Source organism: Bufo bufo, chromosome 3, assembly GCF_905171765.1.
Source record: "Bufo bufo chromosome 3, aBufBuf1.1, whole genome shotgun sequence".
NCBI classification, from domain to species: domain Eukaryota; kingdom Metazoa; phylum Chordata; class Amphibia; order Anura; family Bufonidae; genus Bufo; species Bufo bufo.
Genome location: NC_053391.1, coordinates 43,785,651 through 43,810,427, shown reverse-complemented (window position 1 = coordinate 43,810,427; position 24,777 = coordinate 43,785,651). Strand labels below are relative to the sequence as shown.

The window sequence follows — 24,777 nt, the reverse complement described above, 5'->3', positions numbered from 1 at the left end:
TACAGGAAATGACGAGGAGGAAATCTGGACAGACGAAATGACTGGTGACGAGGAGGGCTTGTGCCGATATTTGGTAGGATCTTGCACTAGCACTACATGACGACTTTAGCTGTGCGAAATCAAGTTATATAACCCCCACCCCCAAAAAAATAAGATGTATAATTGAGTCACAGTTGCACATGACTTACATTGAAGTCCGTGACTGCACTGACATTTATTACAGATCGCAATGTCACCTTGCGAAAGTGCATTCATATTACACGCCCAGAGTCGATGTGTAGCCCTAGTCTTAAAGAAACACCCCAAAAAGCTCCTTCAGTATTAGTAGGGGGGGAAAAATGGGGACATATCATACAAAACAACTGCAGCGTCTAAGACAGGGATGCTCAATCTGCGGCCCTCCAGCTGTTGCAAAACTACAACCCCCAGCATGCCCTAGTAGCTGTAGGCTGTCTATGCATATTGGGAGTTGTAGTTTTTCAACAGGTGGAGGGCCGCAGGTTGGGCATCCCTGGTCTAACGTAACCTCAAGGAAAAAAGCAGAAGCAACCTGGGGGACCACCTCAACGAAGTTCCTAAAGCAGACGCTGACGAGTCCTCTGTAGTTTAATTCTGACACAGTTTCATACTCCGTAAGAGGGTGTATCAAGAATTTGAATAGAGAGCAGCAGTAATGTAAAGCATCACTCATTTTTCAGCACACGATAGGTGGGAACATTCCCAACACTATATATGGAGCATAGTCGTTGCATCATGCTCTAGAAAAACCTGGCTCCATCCTGTAGCATGCTGGGAGCTGCTGTTTCGCAGCAGTATAGACCTACTTTAGGTTATACCTGAGGGGCAGGACAATACGCTCCCATTCCTCCTGTGTTGGGGCCTTGGTCTCCATCCTTTAGCCGCTTATGGTCTTGGGCCGGTGGCATGGGGGCAACAGCGAGTCCATCTGTGAAACAAAGGCACTGCAGGGACACAAAATCAAGAAAGGGGTCACAGAGGTGGTCGGCCAGAGGTAGGTCATGTAATAGGGGAAGCTTTGATCGCTCACAAGAATATACTACAGATTGCAAACCCAGGATTTTAGATTAGCAAATTTCCTTTAATCTAATGCTGATGGGTGTCAGACAGATAGTATCACAGAATATCATAGAAAAATAAAGTTTAGAATTTTGTTTCTGTTATTATTTAATTTGGTCATGTTTAATATATTGTAACATTTTTCCCTTTTTACTGCGACTACAAATTTCATGCAAGATTTGATTGATATTTGTAAAAAGTATCACAATATACACTCGTGGATGTAATATTTATTTTATTATTGGAAACAAAATATATACGTTATGGGGTACTTTCACACTAGCGTTATTCTTTTCCGGTATTGAAATCCAGTAAAGGGTCTCAATACCAGAAAAAAAAGCATCAGTTTTGTCCCAATGTATTCTGAATTTAAAGCAATCCGTTCAGTATGCATCAGGAGGTCTTCCGTTTCAACCCTTGTACGGTATTTCACCGGACAAAATATTTTTTTCCGGCCAAAATCCTGGAACACTACTGCACTTGCCGGATCCGGCCTTAATTCCCATTGAAACGTAATAATGCCGGATCCGGTACCAAGTGTTCCGGGAAAACTGCCACATCGCCGGATCCAGTTTTCCGGTCTGCGCATGCGCAGCTCTTTCTAGCTTTGAAAAAATTCAATATCGGATCAGTTATTCCTGATGATACCGGAAAGACTGGTCTGGTATTTTAATGAATAAGTCTAAAAGATCCGTATCCGGGAAAAAAAAATTAAGATATCCGTTTGCATACGGAACAGCCTGCCGGATCCTCACAATGGTAGTGTGAAAGTACCCTAAAAAAGCAAAAAAAAAATACTTTAAGACAGTCTAAAGTAGCAGCGGATTTAATATTTTTAATCAGACTTTCTAGATTATCAGATGCCGCATGATAAACAATGTATACATGGGGATGAAAAATAAAATAAATAAAATCACAAGATATATGGGAGTTACATACAGACACTTCCTCCCCTTCCAGCAGCTCCTCCACCACGACTGTGTCTCCAGCTTTTCCAAAAGCCTTATCCTATATTAAAGTACATGGAAAAATAAGATTATTAATTAAATGGGTTTTCTGGTCAACTGTGTGAAGGGGACACGACATTCCCCAAGAGGCCCTTGCATTAGTCACGTGGCCTCTCTTTTTTTTCCTTCCAAAATCTGTTTATGGTTTTGTCATTATACCAATAAATCGAAGACAATACAGCATAACCAGTGACAAAGTAGTATCAACATTGGTGAACAAGAACCTCAACAAACTTCCCCCCCCCCCCCCCCCCCAATCCTGTGCTCCCACCCTAAAGAAAACAATAATTCAGGGAACCTCAGGTGCTAGCCGAACCTCCTATAAATACCATGTGGTATGTTCAAAATGTTAAATAAGTTTAGACTTGATGGAAGTGGAAAAAGTATTCATAAATAAAGACCATTTATCAAAAAATCGTTTGGTCATTTTTTCTTTGTCTGATAAAGTGAAGATCCCGTCCATATTAAACAGGAAGGTTATTTTAGCTTGGAAGAAAGTAAGTATTTCTGGGTTTAGCCATTGATATAAAAGGCTTTTTCTAGTAGCAGCTGCCCAGATGTGTAATCAAGCTTTATCTCATCTGGGAAGACCGAGTTGATCTTCAGATAATATCTTAAAAATACATTTATTACTCTTAGGCTACTTTCACACTTGCGTTAAAGTTTTCCGGTATTGAGTTCCGTCCTCGGGGCTTAATACCGGAAAAAAACTAATGCATTCTGAATTGAGAGCAATCCGTTCAGGATGCATCAGTTCAGTCCCTATTGCGTTTTTTGGCCGGAGAAAATACCGCGGCATGCTGCAGTTTTCTCTCCGGCCAGAAATCCTGAACATTTTCCGGAATGCATCCATTGAAATGCATTAATGCTGGATCCAGCCCCAAGTGTTCCGGCAAAACGGATCCGGTGCCGCAAGTGTGAAATTACCCTTACCCGTAATCTGTTCTCCATGAGCCCATGACAGCACCTGTGAGAGATCCTCCCCCTTCTGGACAGGAAACAGGAACTTCCCAGATCTTTAAATAGGGTTCTCCATACTCCATCCTCAGTTTGTGACAAGATTCCTAGGACCGTCCATTTTCTAAATACAGTGAAACTTAAAACTATACATAAAGAAAATAGTGGGATGCGAAAGTTTGGGCAACCTTGTTAATCGTCATGATTTTCCTGTATAAATCGTTGGTTGTTACGATAAAAAATGTCAGTTAAATATATCATATAGGAGACACACACAGTGATATTTGAGAAGTGAAATGAAGTTTATTGGATTTACAGAAAGTGTGCTATAATTGTTTAAACAAAATTAGGCAGGTGCATAAATTTGGGCACTGTTGTCATTTTATTGATTCCAAAACCTTTAGAACTAATTATTGGAACTCAAATTAGCTTGGTAAGCTCAGTGACCCCCGACCTACATACACAGGTGAATCCAATTATGAGAAGGAGTATTTAAGGGGGTCAATTGTAAGTTCCCTCCTCTTTTTATTTTCTCTGAAGAGTAGCAACATGGAGGTCTCAAAACAACTCTCAAATGACCTGAAGACAAAGATTGTTTACCATCATGGTTTAGGGGAAGGATACAGAAAGTTGTCTCAGAGATTTCAGCCGTCTGTTTCCACAGTTAGGAACATATTGAGGGAATGGAAGACCACAGGCTCAGTTCAAGTTAAGGCTCGAAGTGGCAGACCAAGAAAAATCTCGGATAGACAGAAGCGACGAATGGTGAGAACAGTCAGAGTCAACCCACAGACCAGCACCAAAGACCTACAACATCATCTTGCTGCAGATGGAGTCACTGTGCATCGTTCAACCATTCGGCGCACTTTACACAAGGAGATGCTGTATGTGAGAGGGATGCAGAGGAAGCCTTTTCTCCGCCCACAGCACAAAAAGTGCCGCTTGAGGAGGGCTAAAGCACATTTGGACAAGCCAGCTTCATTTTGGAATAAGGTGCTGTGGACTGATGAAACTAAAATTGAGTTATTTGGCCATAACAAGGGGCGTTATGCATGGAGGAAAAAGAACACAGCATTCCAAGAAAAACACCTGCTACCTACAGTAAAATATGGTGGTGGTTCCATCATGCTGTGGGGCTGTGTGGCCAGTGCAGGGACTGGGAATCTTGTCAAAGTTGAGGGACGCATGGATTCCACTCAGTATCAGCAGATTCTGGAGACCAATGTCCTGGAATCTGTGACAAAGCTGAAGCTGCGCCGGGGCTGGATCTTTCAACAAGACAACGACCCTAAACACTGCTCAAAATCCACTAAGGCATTTATGCAGAGGAACAAGTACAACGTTCTGGAATGGCCATCTCAGTCCCCAGACCTGAATATAGTTGAAAATCTGTGGTGTGACTTAAAGAGAGCTGTCCATGCTCGGGAGCCATCAAACCTGAATGAACTAAAGAGGTTTTGTAAAGAGGAATGGTCCAAAATACCTTCAACCAGAATCCAGACTCTCATTGGAACCTACAGGAAGCGGTTAGAGGCTGTAATTTCTGCAAAAGGAGGATCTACTAAATATTGATTTCATTTCTTTTTTGTGGTGCCCAAATTTATGCACCTGCCTAATTTTGTTTCAACAATTATAGCACACTTTCTGTAAATCCAATAAACTTCCTTTCACTTCTCACATATCACTGTGTGTGTCTCCTATATGATATATTTAACTGACATTTTTTATCGTAACAACCAACGATTTATACAGGAAAATCATGACGATTAACAAGGTTGCCCAAACTTTCGCATCCCACTGTGTAATATATATATATATATATATATATATATATAGCAGGAATAGTAGGTGCTGTCATAGGCTCATGGAAAACAGATTACCGGTAACAGTAATAAATATATTTCAATTACGCCCCATGACAGCACCTGTGAGAGAATAGACTAGATCATTTTACTCTAGCATCGCGATGCTCAGCACATGGCGGTGTTCGGCCAAATACAGTGTGTGCTCGTGCGCGATACTCGAGTCTCCTCCCGCATGTTTGTTGGCTGCTATGCAGCCAATAAACGTGCAGGTAAGTACTGCCAGTCACTGTAATGCCTTAGCCATGTTGGGTACTGGCATTACAGAGATAGGCTGGCTGGAACGAGTCATCGGGTGTTATATAGCACCTAATGACACGTGATTCAGCTGAGTGTTAGTCAGGGAGACAGAAGGGAAAGAGATAGTGTAGGGAGTGTACTTTTTCTGTAGACGGTGTCCGCTGAGGACAGTGACATTACCTGCACTACATCTCCTGTATAACATTTGCGTATCCAAAATATCAGTGACATTAATTCAGTGTAATTATTTATTAGGCGGTAGTGACAGCGACATTACTTGCGCTACACCTCCTGTATAACGTGTGCACATCCTAAAAATATCTGTGATATTCGGTGTACTTTATTTGCGCATACACTTACAAAACCTGCGCTACTGTACGTGTGACATACTTGCAAGCATATATACCATTTAATATGCGCAAAGCGAGCAGTAAGGGACGGGGAAGTGGCCGTGCTGCTGATGGTCACACGCAGAGGCCGTGGCCCTGGGCGCAGTGAAACTGTGCCTGCTGCCAGAGCACAAGAAACACACTCGTCCACGATACATAGCTTCATGTCCCAGTTTGCAGGGCGGCGCAGGACACGACTCTCGAAGTCAGACCAGTGCAACCAGGTGGTTGGTTGGATTGCAGCAGATAATGCTTCCAGTCGGTTAAAGGGTTTCTACCACTTCGTTTTCACCTAATTAGCTTTCAGACACTAGCGATCCGCTAGTGTCTGCTCTACCTAACCATCCTAATATAACAGCTTATTGTCCTGCCGTTTCGCTAAAAAAAGAACTTATATAGATATGCTAATGAGCCTCTAGGTGCTATGGGGGCGTCATTAGCACCTAGAGGCTCGGTCTACCTTCACAAACTGCCGCCGCCCAGCGCGTCCCTCCAGCCCGCCCATCTCCTCCGGAATGCGATCCTCCCTGTGAGCCAGCGGACGAATTTCGCGCATGTGCAGTGTGCGTATGTATTCGGCGCATGCGCAGTGAATGTCTGACCGCTTTCTGCACAGACATCTCCACTGCGCCTGTTCCTCGGAGCACTATGACGTCATCGGCGCAGGCGCAGTGGAGATGTCTGAGCAGGGAAGCGGGCAGACATTCACTGCGCATGCGCCGAATAAAGACGAGCACGGGAAGGATCGCATTCCGGAGGAGATGGGCGGGCTGGAGGGACGCGCTGGGCGGCGGCAGTTTGTGAAGGTAGACCGAGCCTCTAGGTGCTAATCACGCCCCCATAGCACCTAGAGGCTCATTAGCATATCAATATAAGTTCTTTTTTTAGCGAACGGCAGGACAATAAGCTGTTATATTAGGATGGTTAGGTAGAGCAGACACTAGCGGATCGCTAGTGTCTGACAGCTAATTAGGTGAAAACGAAGTGGTAGAAACCCTTTAACCACCTCAGCCCCCAGTGCTTAAACACCCTGAAAGACCAGGCCACTTTTTACACTTCTGACCTACACTACTTTCACCGTTTATTGCTCGGTCATGCAACTTACCACCCAAATGAATTTTACCTCCTTTTCTTCTCACTAATAGAGCTTTCATTTGGTGGTATTTCATTGCTGCTGACATTTTTACTTTTTTTGTTATTAATCGAAATTTAACGATTTTTTTTGCAAAAAAATGACATTTTTCACTTTCAGTTGTAAAATTTTGCAAAAAAAAACAACATCCATATATAAATTTTGCTCTAAATTTATTGTTCTACATGTCTTTGATAAAAAAAAAATGTTTGGGTAAAAAAAAATCGGTTTGGGTAAAAGTTATAGCGTTTACAAACTATGGTACAAAAATGTGAATTTCCGCTTTTTGAAGCAGCTCTGACTTTCTGAGCACCTGTCATGTTTCCTGAGGTTCTACAATGCCCAGACAGTACAAACACCCCACAAATGACCCCATTTCGGAAAGTACACACCCTAAGGTATTCGCTGATGGGCATAGTGAGTTCATAGAACTTTTTTGTTTTTTGTCACAAGTTAGTGGAAAATGATGATTTATTTATTTATTTTTTTCTTTTCTTACAAAGTCTCATATTCCACTAACTTGTGACAAAAAATAAAAACTTCTATGAACTCACTATGCCCATCACGAAATACCTTGGGGTCTCTTCTTTCCAAAATGGGGTCACTTGTGGGGTAGTTATACTGCCCTGGCATTCTAGGGGCCCAAATGTGTGGTAAGGAGTTTGAAATCAAATTCTGTAAAAAATGACCTGTGAAATCCGAAAGGTGCTCTTTGGAATATGGGCCCCTTTGCCCACCTAGGCTGCAAAAAAGTGTCACACATCTGGTATCTCCGTACTCAGGAGAAGGTGGGGAATGTGTTTTGGGGTGTCATTTTATATATACCCATGCTGGGTGAGAGAAATATCTTGGTCAAATGCCAACTTTGTATAAAAAAATGGGAAAAGTTGTCTTTTGCCAAGATATTTCTCTCACCCAGCATGGGTATATGTAAAATGACACCCCAAAACACATTCCCCAACTTCTCCTGAGTACGGAGATACCAGATGTGTGACACTTTTTTGCAGCCTAGGTGGGCAAAGGGGCCCATATTCCAAAGAGCACCTTTCGGATTTCACAGGTCATTTTTTACAGAATTTGATTTCAAACTCCTTACCACACATTTGGGCCCCTAGAATGCCAGGGCAGTATAACTACCCCACAAGTGACCCCATTTTGGAAAGAAGAGACCCCAAGGTATTCGCTGATGGGCATAGTGAGTTCATGGAAGTTTTTATTTTTTGTCACAAGTTAGTGGAATATGAGACTTTGTATGAAAAAAAAAAAAAAAAAAAAAAATCAGCATTTTCCACTAACTTGTGACAAAAAATAAAAAATTCTAGGAACTCGCCATGCCCCTCACGGAATACCTTGGAGTGTCTTCTTTCCAAAATGGGGTCACTTGTGGGGTAGTTATACTGCCCTGGCATTTTCCAGGGGCCCTAATGTGTGGTAAGTAGGTAAATGACCTGTGAAATCCTAAAGGTGCTCTTTGGAATATGGGCCCCTTTGCCCACCTGGGCTGCAAAAAAGTGTCACACATGTGGTATCGCCGTATTCAGGAGAAGTTGGGGAATGTGTTTTGGGGTGTCATTTTACATATACCCTTGCTGGGTGAGAGAAATATCTTGACAAAAGACAACTTTTCCCATTTTTTTATACAAAGTTGGCATTTGACCAAGATATTTCTCTCACCCAGCATGGGTATATGTAAAATGACACCCCAAAACACATTCCCCAACTTCTCCTGAGTACGGCAATACCAGATGTGTGACACTTTTTTGCAGCCTAGATGCGCAAAGGTGCCCAAATTCCTTTTAGGAGGGCATTTTTAGACATTTGGATACCAGACTTCTTCTCACGCTTTGGGGCCCCTAGAATGCCAGGGCAGTATAAATACCCCACATGTGACCCCATTTTGGAAAGAAGACACCCCAAGGTATTTAATGAGGGGCATGGCGAGTTCATAGAAATTTTTTTTTTTTGGCACAAGTTAGCGGAAATTGATATTTTTAATTTTTTTCTCACAAAGTCTCCCGTTCCGCTAACTTGGGACAAAAATTTCAATCTTTCATGGACTCAATATGCCCCTCACGGAATACCTGGGGGTGTCTTCTTTCCGAAATGGGGTCACATGTGGGGTATTTATACTGCCCTGGCATTCTAGGGGCCCTAAAGCGTGAGAAGAAGTCTGGAATATAAATGTCTAAAAAATTTTACGCATTTGGATTCCGTGAGGGGTATGGTGAGTTCATGTGAGATTTTATTTTTTGACACAAGTTAGTGGAATATGTGACTTTGTAAGAAAAAAAAAATAATTCCGCTAACTTGGGCCAAAAAAATGTCTGAATGGAGCCTTACAGAGGGGTGATCAATGACAGGGGGGGTGATCAATGACAGGGGGGTGATCAATGACAGGGGGGGTGATCAATGACAGGGGGGGTGATCAATGACAGGGGGGGTGATCAATGACAGGGGGGGGGGTGATCAATGACAGGGGGGGGGGGTGATCAATGACAGGGGGGGGGGGTGATCAATGACAGGGGGGGGGGGTGATCAATGACAGGGGGGGGGGGGTGATCAATGACAGGGGGGGGGGGGTGATCAATGACAGGGGGGGGGGTGATCAATGACAGGGGGTTGATCAATGACAGGGGGGTGATCAGGGAGTCTATATGGGGTGATAACCACAGTCATTGATCATGCCCCTGTAAGGCTTCATTCAGACGTCCGGATGCGTTTTGCGGATCCGATCCATCTATCAGTGGATCCGTAAAAATCATGCGGACGTCTGAATGGAGCTTTACAGGGGGGTAATCAATGACAGGGGGGTGATCAGGGAGTCTATATGGGGTGATCACCACAGTCATTGATCACGCCCCTGTAAGGCTTCATTCAGACGTCCGGATGCATTTTGTGGATCCGATCCATCTATCAGTGCATCCGTAAAAATCATGCGGACATCTGAATGGAGCTCTACAGGGGGGTAATCAATGACAGGGGGGTGATCAGGGAGTCTATATGGGGTGATCACCACAGTCATTGATCACGCCCCTGTAAGGCTTCATTCAGACGTCCGGATGCGTTTTGCGGATCCGATCCATCTATCAGTGCATCCGTAAAAATCATGCGGACGTCTGAATAGAGCTTTACAGGGGGGTAATCAATGACAGGGGTGTAATCAATGACAGGGGGGTGATCAGGGAGTCTATATGGGGTGATCACCACAGTCATTGATCACGCCCCTGTAAGGCTTCATTCAGACGTCCGGATGCGTTTTGCGCATCCGATCCATCTATCAGTGGATCCGTAAAAATCATGCGGACGTCTGAATGGAGCTTTACAGGGGGGTGATCAATGACAGGGGGGTGATCAATGACAGGGGGGTAATCAATGACAGGGGGGTAATCAGGGAGTCTATATGGGGTGATCAGGGGCTAATAAGGGGTTAATAAGTGACGGGGGGGGGTGTAGTGTAGTGTAGTGGTGCTTGGTGCTACTTTACTGAGCTACCTGTGTCCTCTGGTGGTCGATCCAAACAAAGGGGACCACCAGAGGACCAGGTAGCAGGTATATTAGACGCTGTTATCAAAACAGCGTCTAATATACCTGTTAGGGGTTAAAAAAAACACATCTCCAGCCTGCCAGCGAACGATCGCCGCTGGCAGGCTGGAGATCAACTCTCTTACCTTCCGTTCCTGTGAGCGCGCGCGCCTGTGTGCGCGCGTTCACAGGAAATCTCGCGTCTCGCGAGAGGACGCGCCGGCGCGTCCAGGATGAATGAATCAACCACCTCCAGGACGCGTCTGTGCGTACAGCGGTCCGGAGGTGGTTAAGCACCACCATATCTTCCACAAAGTCCAGTCTCAGTAGCAAAGAGTCTGGTCAACAGAATCCTCACCTGGATACTCCTTCCACCCACCATGGAGAGTCTTGGCAAACAAGTGATCCCACACTCGGATATTCAGAGGAGCTGTTTTCATCGCCATTCCTTAATTTGGGCCTCTCGCCAAGCCCGCTTCAAGAGGGACATGAGGAGATCTTGTGCCCTGATTCCCAAACTCTGGAGCATCCACAGTCAGAAGAAGATGACGGTGGGGAACGGCAATTAGTGTTTCACAAGCTGGATGATGACGATGATGAGACACAGTTGCCAAGAAGTCAACCGCAGTTAGTGTCTCAAGAGGTTGATGATGAGGATGAGACACAGTTGTCAATAACTCCTCCCAACGCCTTCCTCCTCCCTCCGGAACTTTGCCCGGCTGCAGGCATAAAGGGAACGAGGTGGCTACCAGGAATCCCCCCATGGCAGAAAAAGGGGACAGAGAAATACCGGACTTCACAGCGGCTCCTAGTGGAGACTTACACCATCATATACCTCCAGTAGGTATGAAAGATAGACCCTAGAGGCCCTGCAGCCCCTGACAGATCCGGGAAAGATCCATCCCCCTCCTAAGGACAGGAAACAGGAAGAAAGGATGGAGAACCCTATTTAAAGATCTGGGAAGTTCCTGCTTCCTGTCCGGAAGGGGGGGGGGGGGGAATCTCTCACAGGTGATGTCACGGGGCGTAATGGAAATAGCCCACTGAGAAGCAGCAGTGAAGGTTATATTGTACTTTGCTAATATGTGGGATCGCACTTGCTCCCATAAATCTTTAACACAGGTGCAGCCCCACAGATGATGGTAGAGGTCTGTATTGGGCATATTACATTTAGGGCAAGAATAGGTACAATCAGGAGACATTTTGTTCTTGATGCTCGGCGTTATGTATGCTCTATGGAAAATCATCATGGCCATATCTGTGTAGCTGCTAACTGGGAATGTTTATGTACTTTCAATGTGGCCTCTAGTAATGTTTTGACTTCCATAATTGGGAAGTCTTTGATCCAATTCCTGGGACCTGTGGCTACTACATCCCAATCTATTAGTGGTCTGAGGAATCTATAGATAGTACTAGTTGAGGAAGTCTGAGTTCTGACTCTTAAGAAATCTATTTAAGCACTCCCCTCTCGAGTCTCCCGGAACGTTATTCATACTACAGCGTTGAACAAAACTACGGGCTTGTAGATATATAAATTGGTTATGAAGAAATGCCGGGAACCGATGGGATGCTTCTGTGAAAGAGAGAACGGAATGATTTGAATCTAACATATCAAGGATCCAAATACATCCCTGTGAGGCTAGGGTGGTATACATTCTGGGAGGTTGGCTCCCAGGAAACCCCAGGTGACCCAAAAAGGGTTGAAAGAAAGTATGTGTGCCATCTAGTTTACTGAGCTTCCTTACTTTATGCCAGGCCTGAATAGTATTCCACAGAACAGGGAAATCTCTTATGTTATAAGGCAGCGTAGTTTTCGGTAGATGCATAAGTGCCAGAAGGGAATTGGCAGCTAGGTTATATAACGATATGTCAGGGAAGTTAAGACCCCCCCAATATCCGGGGTTGCTGTAGTTTATAAAGGCTAATACGACTCCTCCATGAGGAGCTCCAAATGAATCGCCTAAAAGTTCTCTGTAGAAGTTTAATGTCTGATGGGTGAAGCAATAGCGGGGGAGTTTGAATTAGATAAGGTAGTTTAGAAAAGACCACCATTTTAAGGAGGTGACAGCGGACAGAGAAGGACAATGTGAAATGTTGCCAGGATTGGGTTAAAGAATGATTGAGGTAATAAGAGGACGGTAATTCAGTTTATACAGCTGGGCCGGGTTAGCTGCCAATTTAATCCCTAGGTAAGTAATGGACTTGAGATGCCATTGAAAGGGGAACGAGGTACTCCAATTGTTTCTGGCTGTGCGAAAAATAGGAAACGCCTCTGATTTATGATAATTGACCTTAAAGAGGACCTTTCATGGGTAGTGTTGAGCGAACTTCTGTTTTAAGTTCGGCGTCTAAAGTTCGGCTTCCGGTTAGCGGAGAATCCCGATATGGATTCCGAATTCCGTTGTGGTCCGTGGTAGCGGAATCAATAATCGACCATTATTGATTCCGCTACCACGGACCACAACGGAATTCGGTATCCATATCGGGATTCTCCGCTAACCGGAAGCCAAACTTTAGACGTCGAACTTAAAACAGAAGTTCGCTCAACACTATTCATGGGTCCAAACATTGTAAACTAACTATCAGGATATGTAGAGCGGCGCCCAGGGATCTCACTGTACTTTCTATTATTCCTGGGCGCCACTCCCTTCGCCCGCTGTGGCCCCCGGAATATTCTCCCGCTCTGTATGCTAATTGCTAGCATCGGAGCAATGGGGAGGAGACTGCCTTTTTTCTCAATGGGCGTTCCTTCTCCCTGGCTGTGAGCTGTCCAATCGCAGCGCAGAGCGTCACAGCCAGGGAGAAAAAAATAAAATAAAATAACCTTCTCCCTGGCTGTGACGCTCTGCGCTTTGATTGGACAGCTCACAGCCAGGGAGAAGGAACGCCCATTGAGAAAAAGGGCAGTCTCCTCCCCATTGCGCCGATGCTAGCAATTAGCATACAGAGCGGGAGAATATACCGGGGCCACAGCGGGCGAACGGAGCGGTGCCCAGGAATAATACCAAGTGCAGTGAGATCCCTGGGCGCCGCGCTACATATCCTGATAGCTTACAATGTTTGGACCCATGAAAGGTCCCCTTTAAATTCGGAGATAGCGCCAAATGATGTTATAACTGACATTATCTCTGGGATAGCCTGACGTGGGTTTGAGATGAATAATAGTAAGTCATCAGCAAAGGCTAATAGTTTAGTTTTCACGTGGCCTTTCTGCAGGTCTGTCCCATTCATTTGAATTGGATAGAGCTGCAATACCAAGTACAGCCACTATGCCATGTATGGAGCTGTGCTTGGTTTACAATAAAGAGGGCTGGGGTCTAGGCAAATTGCCGCAGGCCCTTTAATAGGCTAATTGGGGGGGTGTAAGGGTGCACGTAGACAGAAATAAATCTAAAATCTGGACTGTAACAAACCTGCATGATTTCATTGACTACTTTACAAGCCTCCTCCTTGCTGCCGGCCACAACCACTCCCTTCCCAGCAGCGAGGCCGCTCGCTTTCACTACCAGGGCACGGAAATCAGCACTAAGTAAAAAAAAAAAAAAAAAAAAATGCACTGTAAGATCCTGATTAACAAAAGTCTATAAAAGTGTCTAAAATCAACTTAAACTGACAAAAAAAAAAAACACACACACACACACTACAAAAACTCTGCTCTTTATATAAAACATTGAGGCATACAGTACATAGCTGGGATCCCCACTGCCCCTGTAGGAGCCTGACTGCAGCTCCGTGGGCATAAGGCCTTCAAACTGTGGTGTGCTCCTGTTTAGGCTCCAGCCTTTTCACACATCTCAATTACTTTTTCTTATAGGAGAGATATTGACTTTCCTCTATTATTCCTTCTAGAAATTATGGATAAATTGCCTATTAAGGTCCAGATCAGTGTTAAAAGTTGGAAGGGGGGGGGGGTCCCTGCTAGGGATCGACAGATATAGATTTTTTAGGGCAGATACCGATAATCTGTGAACTTTCAGGCCGATAGCCAATAATTTATACCGATATTCTGTGCATTTTCATTTTTGAAAACAAAAAAATTCCTACACAAATCTGCTGAAAATGAACATGTTTATTGTTAACGTGTAGCTTTTTTTTGTAAATCTTTCTTTTTCATTTGTACTTAATATTTTGGTGTTTGTGTTACTAACTTTCAGCACCCTTAGGGGCTAGAACCCTTGTCCTATTCACCCTGATAGAGCTCTATTAGGGTGCATAGGATCTCACACTCTCCCTGCTGCCCTGGGCTTTGTGCACACAGCAGCAGGGAGCTTACCATGGCAGCCAGAGCTTCAGTAGCGTCCTGGCTGCCATGGTAACCGATCGGAGCCCCAGGATTACACTGCTGGGGCTCCGATCGGAACTGCCACTGCATTACCAATGAGGAGGGGAGAGGGGACCCTGTTGCCACTGCCACCAATGATTAATACTGGGGGGGTTGGGTGGGGGGGAGCACTGCGCGACCAATGTTTTTAATACTGGGGTGGGGGGGTGCACTGCGTCACCAATGAAGATAACTCGCCCATTAATTCATATACAGGAGGCGGGTGCTGGCACCTGAGGGGTTAACTACCGCAGATCGTAGCTACCGCTCATAGAGGTCGGGACCCGGCTATGTGATTCTGCAGCCAGCTCCCGCCTTCTGTTGAATTTGAATGAATCAGTCAGTCAACAGCGCCATCCTTGTTCCAGATTCGTTATCGGTATATTGGCAAAATAGATGCCGATAACCTTCAAAATCCTGAATATCGACCGATAATATCGGTAAAACCGATAATCGGTCGATCCCTAGTCCCTGCACAGTCTGACACAGGCAGCACCCACTATTAACACCCACCTGGACCTTCATTGCAGACTGCTGGTAATTTATTCATTACTTCTAGCAGTAATAAAGGAATAGTAGGATATTTCATTTTAATGAAACAGATGACAGGTTTTTAAGGACAAGTAAAAGATGGCTGGAGCCATTAGCAAACCTGTCTGATTACATAGAAAAGAAAAAGAGTTAGGGACCACTCAATAGAGGCGACCTTGACGTGGTGAGTGGCTTATTACGCTTTGGCCAAAATGTACACCAATGCCTTATCCAGCATGGAGGCAGGGCAGAATGCTGGATGCAGAGTGCGATCACATTTGTATTTTCTGTCTGATTACATGTTCACTTTAAAGGGGTTGTGCCCCTTGGAGGGGGATTTTGCAAGATTCTGTAGCCTCGAGGCGGTCATTGACTTCTAGGGGAGAATGTTGTGGGCGTGCTCTGTGACCTATGCAGAGGTCATAGTGCAGGGAGGAGAGGAGGTAAGCTGTGCCCAACATGTATTGTGAATGGGGTCTCCTGTATTACCTATACAGAAGTTCTATTTTTCATTGTAATCCTACCTTTGAGGATAAGGAGATGACTGCTGACTAGGGATGAGCGAACCTGAAGTTTTCAGGTTCGGGTTCAGTGTTCAGGGCAGTGGAGGAATTCCTTTATCACGGAATATAACAGAATTCTATGACAGAAGGCAAAACTGAAGCCTTTAAGAGGCCTTCCGTTTTGCATTCTATCATAACAGACGTCTATCGGCAGCAGAACGGATCCATCTGTTAACAGAACAGAACCAGGATGACGGACTGCCTCTTAAAAGGCAATTTCCCATCTTAAAGGTAATTCCCATCTTGAACATTGGGGGCACATCTCTAGGATATGCCCCCAATGTTTGATAGGTGAGGGTCCTACCTCTAGGATCAGCACCTGTACTTAGAACGGAGCCCGCAAAGTGCTGGAGGACGCACCGTACATGCGCAGACACTCTCCGTTCACTTCAATTGGAGTCCCGAAAATCGCTGGCCGGCTGTTTTTGGAAGTCACATTGGCAGCCACCACTCTGCTCACATCTACGGGGCTCACAGAAATACAGCTATTCTCGGCTCTCCCATAGAAATGAATGGAGGATGGCTGCGCATGCGCAGTGCGGCTCTGTTCTAAAGATAGGTGGGGGTCCCCCTAGCGATATGCTCCGAATGTCCCGTTTGATATAATTAGCGATTAGAGTGGGCTACCTGTTTACAAAGTCACAGGCTTCCTTCGGATCGGTGAAGGATTTGTACTTGGCGGTTGGGATGCCATGCCGGATCATAAAATCCTTGGAAAAACTTTTACTGGCCTCCAGCTGAGCGGCCTTTGCGGTGGGTCCAAAACATCTCACTCCGGCTGCCGTCAAATCATCAACTAGACCTGGAACGAAAGAGAAATCTACTCAGCGTCTATAGGAAACCCGTCTGATGCCCACAGCAACCAATCACAGGGCAGTTTTCATTCTGAATTCTGCCTTTTAAAAAAATAAGCTGAGCTGTGATTGGTTGCTATGGGCAACAGTGGGAGAGCATATCGATGGAGAACTAAGAAATGACAGGGATACTGCCACCTCTCATAGCTGCCAAACGTCCCGAATTTGCAGGGACTGCCCCTCGTTTTCAGAGACAGTCCTGGCAAACTTCGGACTGCCCCTGGACGAAAACGGGCAGAGCTAATGATAACCCCACCCATAAATGGGCGTTTCTGGGCCGTTTTTTTTTTTTTTTTAGCGTCCCGATTGTTACCAACCTAAACGTCTGACTTCAGCAAGTGGCATTTATCATGTAGAGAAAGTTAATACAAGACACTTACTAATGTATTGTGATTGTCCATATTGCCTCCGTTGCTGGCAGGATTCATTTTTCCATCACATTATACACTGCTCGTTTCTATGGTTACAGACCACCCTGCAATCAATCAGCGGTGGTCGTGCTTGCACAATATATAGTAAAAAGCGCCAGCCTCTCTGGTGGCTGGGACTGTGGGAGTGCTCATAGGCTTGTGCTGTTTCTTATAGTGCAAGCACGACCACCGTTTCTGGATTTCAGGGTGGGCGTAACCATGGAAACAAGCAGTGTATAATGTGATGGAAAAATGAATCCAGCCAGCAAAGGAGGCAATATGGATAATAACAACACATTAGTAAGTGCCTTGTATTAACATTCTCTACATGATAAATGCCATTTGCTGAAGTGACACAACCCCTTTAAGTAGGTCACCTCTGCTTTGTTTCGGCAGCCATTCTGGAAGGAAGTGCGGCCATACTGGCTGTCATCTTTGAACCTGCGTCTCAGAACATTCTGACAGATTGAGCGTTTACCATAAATTTTCTAGTGACAGATTCAAAGGTGACAACCAATACCTCTGCACTTCCTGTAGTCACTCCTGCAAAATGGCCGCCACTACAAAATACAACTCGACGATCTCCCTTGAAAGTCAAAGAATTGTACATGTTGGGTTTCCACCACTTTAAGATTTATTCCTTGAGGTGTTCATGTCATATAGATTACGCCATTACCTGCCGCCAGAGGAGCTTCTGGGCCGACCACCACAAGGGAGACGCTGTTGCTTTGGCAAAACTTGATGAGCTGGTTGTGATCAGTGGTAGGGACGTCTGCGAGAGAAGAAAAGAGGCAGATCAATGACCAGAAGTAAGGGTCCTCTTACACAGCCCACCCAAGAACAGGTGCTTATTCAAACAGCCTCTGTCAGCATGATCAACCCTATAAAACCAGGCCTATTGCAGGTAGGATTGATCAAGCTGATTAAAGGGGTTGTCTGGGTTCAGAGCTGAACCCGTACATATGCCCATTTTCACCCAGGCAGCCCCCTGATATGAGCATCAGATCGTTTAATGCTCCGATGCTCTCCCTTGCCCTGCGCTGTGTCGCGCAGGCCAAGGGCTATTTGTTTCTATATTTTTTTTACACTGCTAGGAGGAGGCTTCCACCTAGCAGTGTTTCCAGCGACGTCACCTGCTCTGATGGGCGGACTTTACTGCTGCCCTAGACGTTTTACAGGCTAGGCCATCGCCAAAGCCCGGCCATTAGTGCCGGTGACGTCACTGGGCTCACTGCTAGGCGGAAGCCTCCACCTAGCTTTACCCATGGAGAAACAGGTATGTCACCGGATATACAAAAAAAGCGATTCAGTGAAAACAGCTCTGAACCCGGACATATGCCCATTTTCACCCAGGCAGCCCCCTGATATGAGCATCAGAGCGTTTAACGCTCCGATGCTCTCCCTTGCCCTGCGCTGTGTCGCGCAGGCCAAGGGCTATTTGTTTATATATTTTTTTTACACTGCTAGGAGGAGGCTTCCACCTAGCAGTGTTTCCAGCGACGTCACCGGCTCTGATGGGCGGACTGTACTGCTGCCCTAGACGTTTTACAGGCTAGGGCATCGCTAAAGCCCGGCCATTAGTGCCGGTGACGTCACTGGGCTCACTGCTAGGCGGAAGCCTCCACCTAGCTTTACCCATGGAGAAACCGGTATGTCACCGGATATACAAAAAAAGCGATTCAGTGAAAACAGCTCTGAACCCGTACAACAACCCCTTTAAATCAATACTTTAATTATCTTTGTACGTAGCAGCGTTGACAAGATATGACTCATTTGGCATTATTAGTGGTTCCACACCTCACCAATGACCATTTATTACTAAGACCACCTTCACCAACTTTTATTTATTTATTTTTTTTTTTTTTTGAAGGGGCGCAAGTCGTTTCTACATAAGGACGATATTTGGAGTTTCTGAATACAGGCCTGGGCGACATGTCAAGCCCTGTCAATCGAAGAGTAGGGGGGCGTGCACATAGAAGGTGGTCATTAGAATGGCGGTGCTCCAATCCCTCACAACAACAAGCAAAAACACAGATAAACCTCCGTCCGCTCCTACGTGTTATTACGAGATTTATCATTTCTAGCCTGGAATAGTCAGCCCTGCACGGAAATTCACGCTGTAAAACCTCTAGACCCACATACACATTAGAACATTATTGACCGAACCAGTCAACTTCATTCGGGTCGGCATACTAATGTGTATGAGGGGCTTTTCCCTGACAAACTCAGAATGCATCAGTTTGGCACCGTTTGTCCTCCGCTCTGCTCAGCAGGCGGACACCCGAACGCAGCTTGCAGCGTTCGGGTGTCCACCTGGCCGTGCGGAGGCAAGCGGATCCGTCCAGACTTACAATGTAAGGCTACTTTCACACTATCGTTTAGAGCGGGTCCGTCTGATGTCTGCCCAGACGGATCCGCTCATATAATGCAGACTTGGGATCCGTTCAGAACGGATCCGTCTGCATTATATTGTAGAAAAATTTTTAAGTGTGAAAGTAGCTTCAGACGGATCCGTCCAGACTTTACATTGAAAGTCAATGGGGGACGGATCAGTTTGAAAATTGAGCCATATGGTGTCATCTTCAAACGGATCCGTCCCCCATTGACTTACATTGTAAGTCTGGACGGATCCGCTTGCCTCCGCACGGCCAGACGGACACCTGAACGCTGCCAGACTGATGCATTCTGAGCGGATCCGCGTCCACTCAGAATGCATTAGGGCAGTACGGATGCGTTCGGGGCCTCTTGTGAACCCCTTCAAACGGAGCTCACAAGCGGACACCCGAACACTAGTGTGAAAGTAGCCTTAGTCAATGGGGACGCATCCGTTTGAAGTTGACACAATATGGCTCAATTTTCAAACGGATCCGTCCCCCATTGACTTTCAATGTAAAGTCAAAATGGATCCGTTTGCATTATCATGGTGCGGATCATGGTAATGCAAACGGATCCGTTCTGAACGGATCTAAGCGTTTGCATTATAGGTGCGGATCCATCTGTGCAGATACCAGACGGATCCGCACCTAAACGCAGGTGTGAAAGTAGCCTTAAGCTGAGACCAGTGCACATTGTTTCAAAGCGCATGCGCTGAAGGTGACTTGTGATGATGCACCCAGCCTGTGGGACATCAGTGAAGCCAGGAGAGGGGCAGCTTCTCTCCCATGACTCCTGCATCTTTTTCCGATTAATGCCAAATTGCTAAGATGAAAGGACATCATTGCGAAGCCATCACCCTGCCGGATAACCTGTCGGTGACAGTTTGGGGGCGGGGGGATAAATCCTGATGACAGGTTCCCTTTAAATATCCTTCAGAGAGTAATTACACCATGCCACGACTTTAATGGTTCCCACTGGGAGGGGGGGATTTGTAATGATTTGCTTTCTTACATAAATTTACACTGATGCAGCATGACAAATTCCAGGAAGCCATAATTCTGAGATGATCATCCATGTGATCCACACGAGGAGGGAAGGATGGAGACCAAGTAATTGCGCACACACACACACACACACATCACAATGCAGAAGACGGGCTCAATAGAAGTCTACGAGACCATCTCGATTCCGTCTTCTGGAGCGAAGAGAGAGAGTGTGGTATGCGCCCTTTTCTCCCCTCGTTCAAGCAATTGGTGGGGGTCTCAGCAGTTTTACCAAAACTTAGCGACCGCTTTAGCGATGCACTTTCATAGCGAAATATCAAAACTTTAGATCGGTGGGGGTCTGAGCGCTGAGACCCCCAGTGATCTATAGAACAAGAGGCGAGAAGCACCCATATCGAGACAGACCCATAGACTTTCTATTGAGTTCTTCTCGCTTCCTGTCCGGCAGTGAGAAGAGAGAGAACGTTAAGCGAATGCTCCTCTCCCCTCGTTTTAGTGATCGGCGGGGGTCTCAGAGCTCAGATATGTACTGAAAGTACAGTGCCATGTTATGGTTTGACAGTAGGTCTCCCTTATGTCAGCTGGTCTGAATGCCCTGCTTCCCGCCACTAGGAGGAGCTCACCGCATACAGATTTCTACAGTTCCCACTGAGTTCCAGGGAGTAGGAGGCTTACGACTCCTGTCTCCATGGGAGTCCAGTCCCCGGTTCTGAAGATTTACTAGGGTTATCAGTCATCACCAGTGCCCAGGCGAACATTTAGCATTGGAATAACACTGTAAAATAGGTTTACATTTCTTACCAGAATTTGAGATCTTCCCATTGTTGGCAGTGCCAGCATTTCCAGGGGCAACAAGAACTTGCTTGACGTGGGTAGACTGTGCCAGTTTCCAGGCTAAAGCGTGTTCTCTGGCGCCGCTACCAATCACAAGAACCGTTTCAGCCATGTCCGCCTTAAAAATGTAAAATAAAAATACTTTAATGAAAAGCAGAGGAGTCATAAGGAAGACGGCGATAGGTGGACAATAAGCGAACATACTTGATCTGGAAATACATGGTATTGAGGGCAACCCGTGGACATCCCCCCGATCCATTGTCAGATGGGACTAAGCGCCCCTGCCTCAAAGGGATGGGGACGTCAGCCTGCTTACTTCATGATAAGGAGCGATAACCACCTGTAACCATAGGGCTCCATCCACCAATGAAGAATCTGTGATGTGAGCAGAACCTCTGGTAAGCTGGCCATACGCAAAAACGCTCCTATGACTATTCCTTCCGACACCCCCTCCCCATACACACATACACTTTGACAGCCAAGCATGCAGGTCTTCTCCATAGAAAGAGTAGAAGAATTTTCTGCCAGACGACACTGCTGGTGGCTGAGAACAAAAGGATTCGGCATGTTGAAATCCAACAGCCTGATCCTTCTTTTAATTACCCCCCTCCAACATTTGCCAGATCAGATGGTCTGGTGGACCTACCATTCTTTATCCAATCCTTGTCCCAACTGCTACACTCCAGTCTTGTGTCCCAGGGGGCCACATGGCCCTCCCTTTGTTCCCCAGCTGGGATCACCCCCAAACCTGTCAATTACAGCACGCTCTCTCGGGCCATACACAAAGAATCAACTCCTCCTACCCTACGGAGATCTGCAGGGGTTAGGCCCCTTTCACACGGGCGAGTATTCCGCGCAGATGCGATGCGGGAGGTGAACGCATTGCACCCGCACTGAATACCGACCCATTCACTTCTATGGGGCTGTGCACACGAGCGGTGATTTTCACGCATCACTTGTGCGTTGCGTGAAAATCGCAGCATGCTCCTTTTTTCACGTAACGCAGGCCCCATAGAAATGAATGGGGTTGCGTGAAAATCGCGAGCATTCGCAAGCAAGTGCGGATGCGGTGCGATTTTCACGCACGGTTGCTAGGAGACGATCGGGATGGAGACCCGATCATTATTATTTTCCCTTATAACATGGCTATAAGGGAAAATAATAGCATTCTGAATACAGAATGCATAGTAAAACATCGCTGGAGGGGTTAAAAAATGTTTAAAAAAAATTTAACTCACCTTAGTCCACTTGATCACGTAGCCCGGCATCTCCTTCTGTCTACATCTGACCTCTGTGCAGCAATAGGACCTGTGGTGACGTCACTCCGGTCATCACATGACCTTTTACCATGGTGATGGATCATGTGATGACCGGAATGACGTCACCACAGGTCCTGTTGCTGCACAGAGATCAGATGTAGACAGAAGGAGATGCCGGGCTTCGCGATCAAGTGGACTAAGGTGAGTTAAATTTTTTTTTTAATTTTTTTAACCCCTCCAGCGCTGTTTTACTATGCATTCTGTATTCAGAATGCTATTATTTTCCCTTATAACCATGTTATAAGGGAAAATAATACAATCTACAGAACACCGATCCCAAGCCCGAACTTCTGTGAAGAAGTTCGGGTTTGGGTACCAAACACGCGCGATTTTTCTCATGAGAGTGCAAAACGCATTACAATGTTTTGCACTCGCGCGGAAAAATCGCGGGTGTTCCCGCAACGCACCCGCACATTTTCCCGCAACGCCCGTGTGAAAGAGGCCTTAGGGTACTTTCGCACTAGCGTTTTTTCTGTTCCGGCATAGAGTTCCGTTGTCAGGGCTCTATACCGGAAAATAACTGATCAGGCATATCCCCATGCATTCTGAATGGAGAGTAATCCGTTCAGGACGCATCAGGATGTCTTCAGTTCAGTCGTTTTGACTAATCAGGCAAAAGAGAAAACCGCAGCATGCTACGGTTTGATCTCCGGCGAAACAAAACCGAAGACTTGCCTGAATGCCGGATCCGTCCTTCCGGTCTGCGCATGCGCAGACTGTAAAAAAAAAAAAAGGTGAAAAAAAAATAAAAATGCCGGATCCGTTTTTGCCGGATGACACCGGAAAGATGGATCCGGCATTTCAATGCATTTTTTCGACTGATCAGTCTTACAAATGCCATCAGTTGGCATACGTTTTGCCTGATCCGGCAGGCAGTTTCCGGCGACGGAACTGCTTGCCGGATCTCTCTGCCGCAAGTGTGAAAGTAGCCTTAAAACATAAAGTATATGTTCACATGGGTCAGCCACACAATATCTCTTTTTGCGTGACGCCACGGATCATGCATGGTCTTTGCAAAACTTAATTGCAGCAAATCCCTACTGCAACCACGAGACGGTCTTTATAAAATCAGAGATCACCAACCGTCAGGCGTAGAAAACAATCAGAGAGGACACCCATCGATAGCAATCACCTCCATTAAAGGAGAATTCTGCACAAGCATAGATGCGAACTATAATGCATGCAGCGCGTGCACAGTATATATATAAATCACACCAAACGGATATGCCACTGACTATACTAGCTAGTCATACAAGCAGATATTAAAAGCTGAGACTTTTGCCAATATCTTCCAGTCAGGAACACATCGGAGCCCCTCATGCACCACGTCACGGTCTCTCAGCATGGCAGGGGTCCTACCGTACACAGCCATGCAGTCTTACCTCCCAGCTCTGTCTACAGCAGCCCCACGTGTGTGTGCGACCAGAAGCACTTATACACTGCCGCACTAGCTCCTGGCAGAGATGTCCGCGTCATGAACCAATCGTTCTTTTGAATCGATTCTTTTCACTGAACTTGAGGAATTCATCCGTTTGAAGCAGCTCAGCCAGTGTGAGGCAGCAGGTCTTGTGTGAAGCCCAGCTTCTGCCAGCCCCTCCCCCCAATCAGATCTGTGAGTCACACACAGTACACCGAGTCTAAGGCTAGAGCTACACGACAACGACGAGTGTCGCACGGCACACAGGGCACAACTACACTGCCACATTTGTCGCACAACTATTTTTATAATGACAGTCTATGGCAGGGATCAGCAACCTTCGGCACTCCAGGTGTTGTGAAACTACATCTCCCATCATGCACATGATGCTTGGCTGTTCTCTGAACTCCCATAGAAGTGAAAGCAGCATGCTGGGAGTTGTAGTTTCACAACAGCTGGAGTGCCGAAGGTTGCTGATCCCTGGTCTATGGTGTCGCACTGCGACTGCGATGCGACAGTCGCAGAAAAAAAAAAACATTTCGAATGGATTTTTTGCGACTGTCACAGCATGCCGCAGTGCGACACCATAGACTATCATTATAAAAATTGTCGTGCGACAAAAGTCGTTGCGTAGACCTAGCCTAAGAATCGAATAAGTCTACTAGTTAAAGGGGTATTCGTCTTTTACAAGTTTACACCGGTGCCATACATCATTTTTGTAAATAGCTTCTATTTTTTTTATAATGCACCCATTTAGAGAAATCCACTTCCCTCTCACCCCATTGTTGAAATTTGGCAACCCATAGATACGGCCACCGCTCCACAGCCGCATCTATGGTGGGCCCCGCTTGCGCAGACCGCTCTCCCTTTTCACCCAGGCAGCCGGCGATTCAGACGAGTACACGCACGCTGCCGCGCATGCGCATATATCGTCTTTCCTCGCTGCCGCGTCTGATACAGAG

The 24,777-nt window shown here is 46.0% G+C and overlaps 1 protein-coding gene across 1 annotated transcript in view; it reads right to left on the bottom strand.

Moving 5' to 3' along the window:
• Positions 1-23,979, bottom strand: part of LOC120994518 (trifunctional purine biosynthetic protein adenosine-3-like) — a 52,761-nt gene extending 28,782 nt beyond the window's left edge. The window contains exons 1-7 of the mRNA XM_040423154.1: positions 23,781-23,979; positions 21,047-21,197; positions 17,542-17,637; positions 16,229-16,403; positions 13,600-13,711; positions 2,017-2,085; positions 837-962 (exon numbers count right to left, since the gene is read on the bottom strand). Of these exons, the coding sequence (XP_040279088.1) occupies positions 837-962; positions 2,017-2,085; positions 13,600-13,711; positions 16,229-16,403; positions 17,542-17,637; positions 21,047-21,191 (723 nt within the window). The 5' untranslated portion in view covers positions 21,192-21,197; positions 23,781-23,979. The remainder of the gene's footprint in view (positions 1-836; positions 963-2,016; positions 2,086-13,599; positions 13,712-16,228; positions 16,404-17,541; positions 17,638-21,046; positions 21,198-23,780) is intronic.
• Positions 23,980-24,777: the final 798 nt, after the last annotated feature.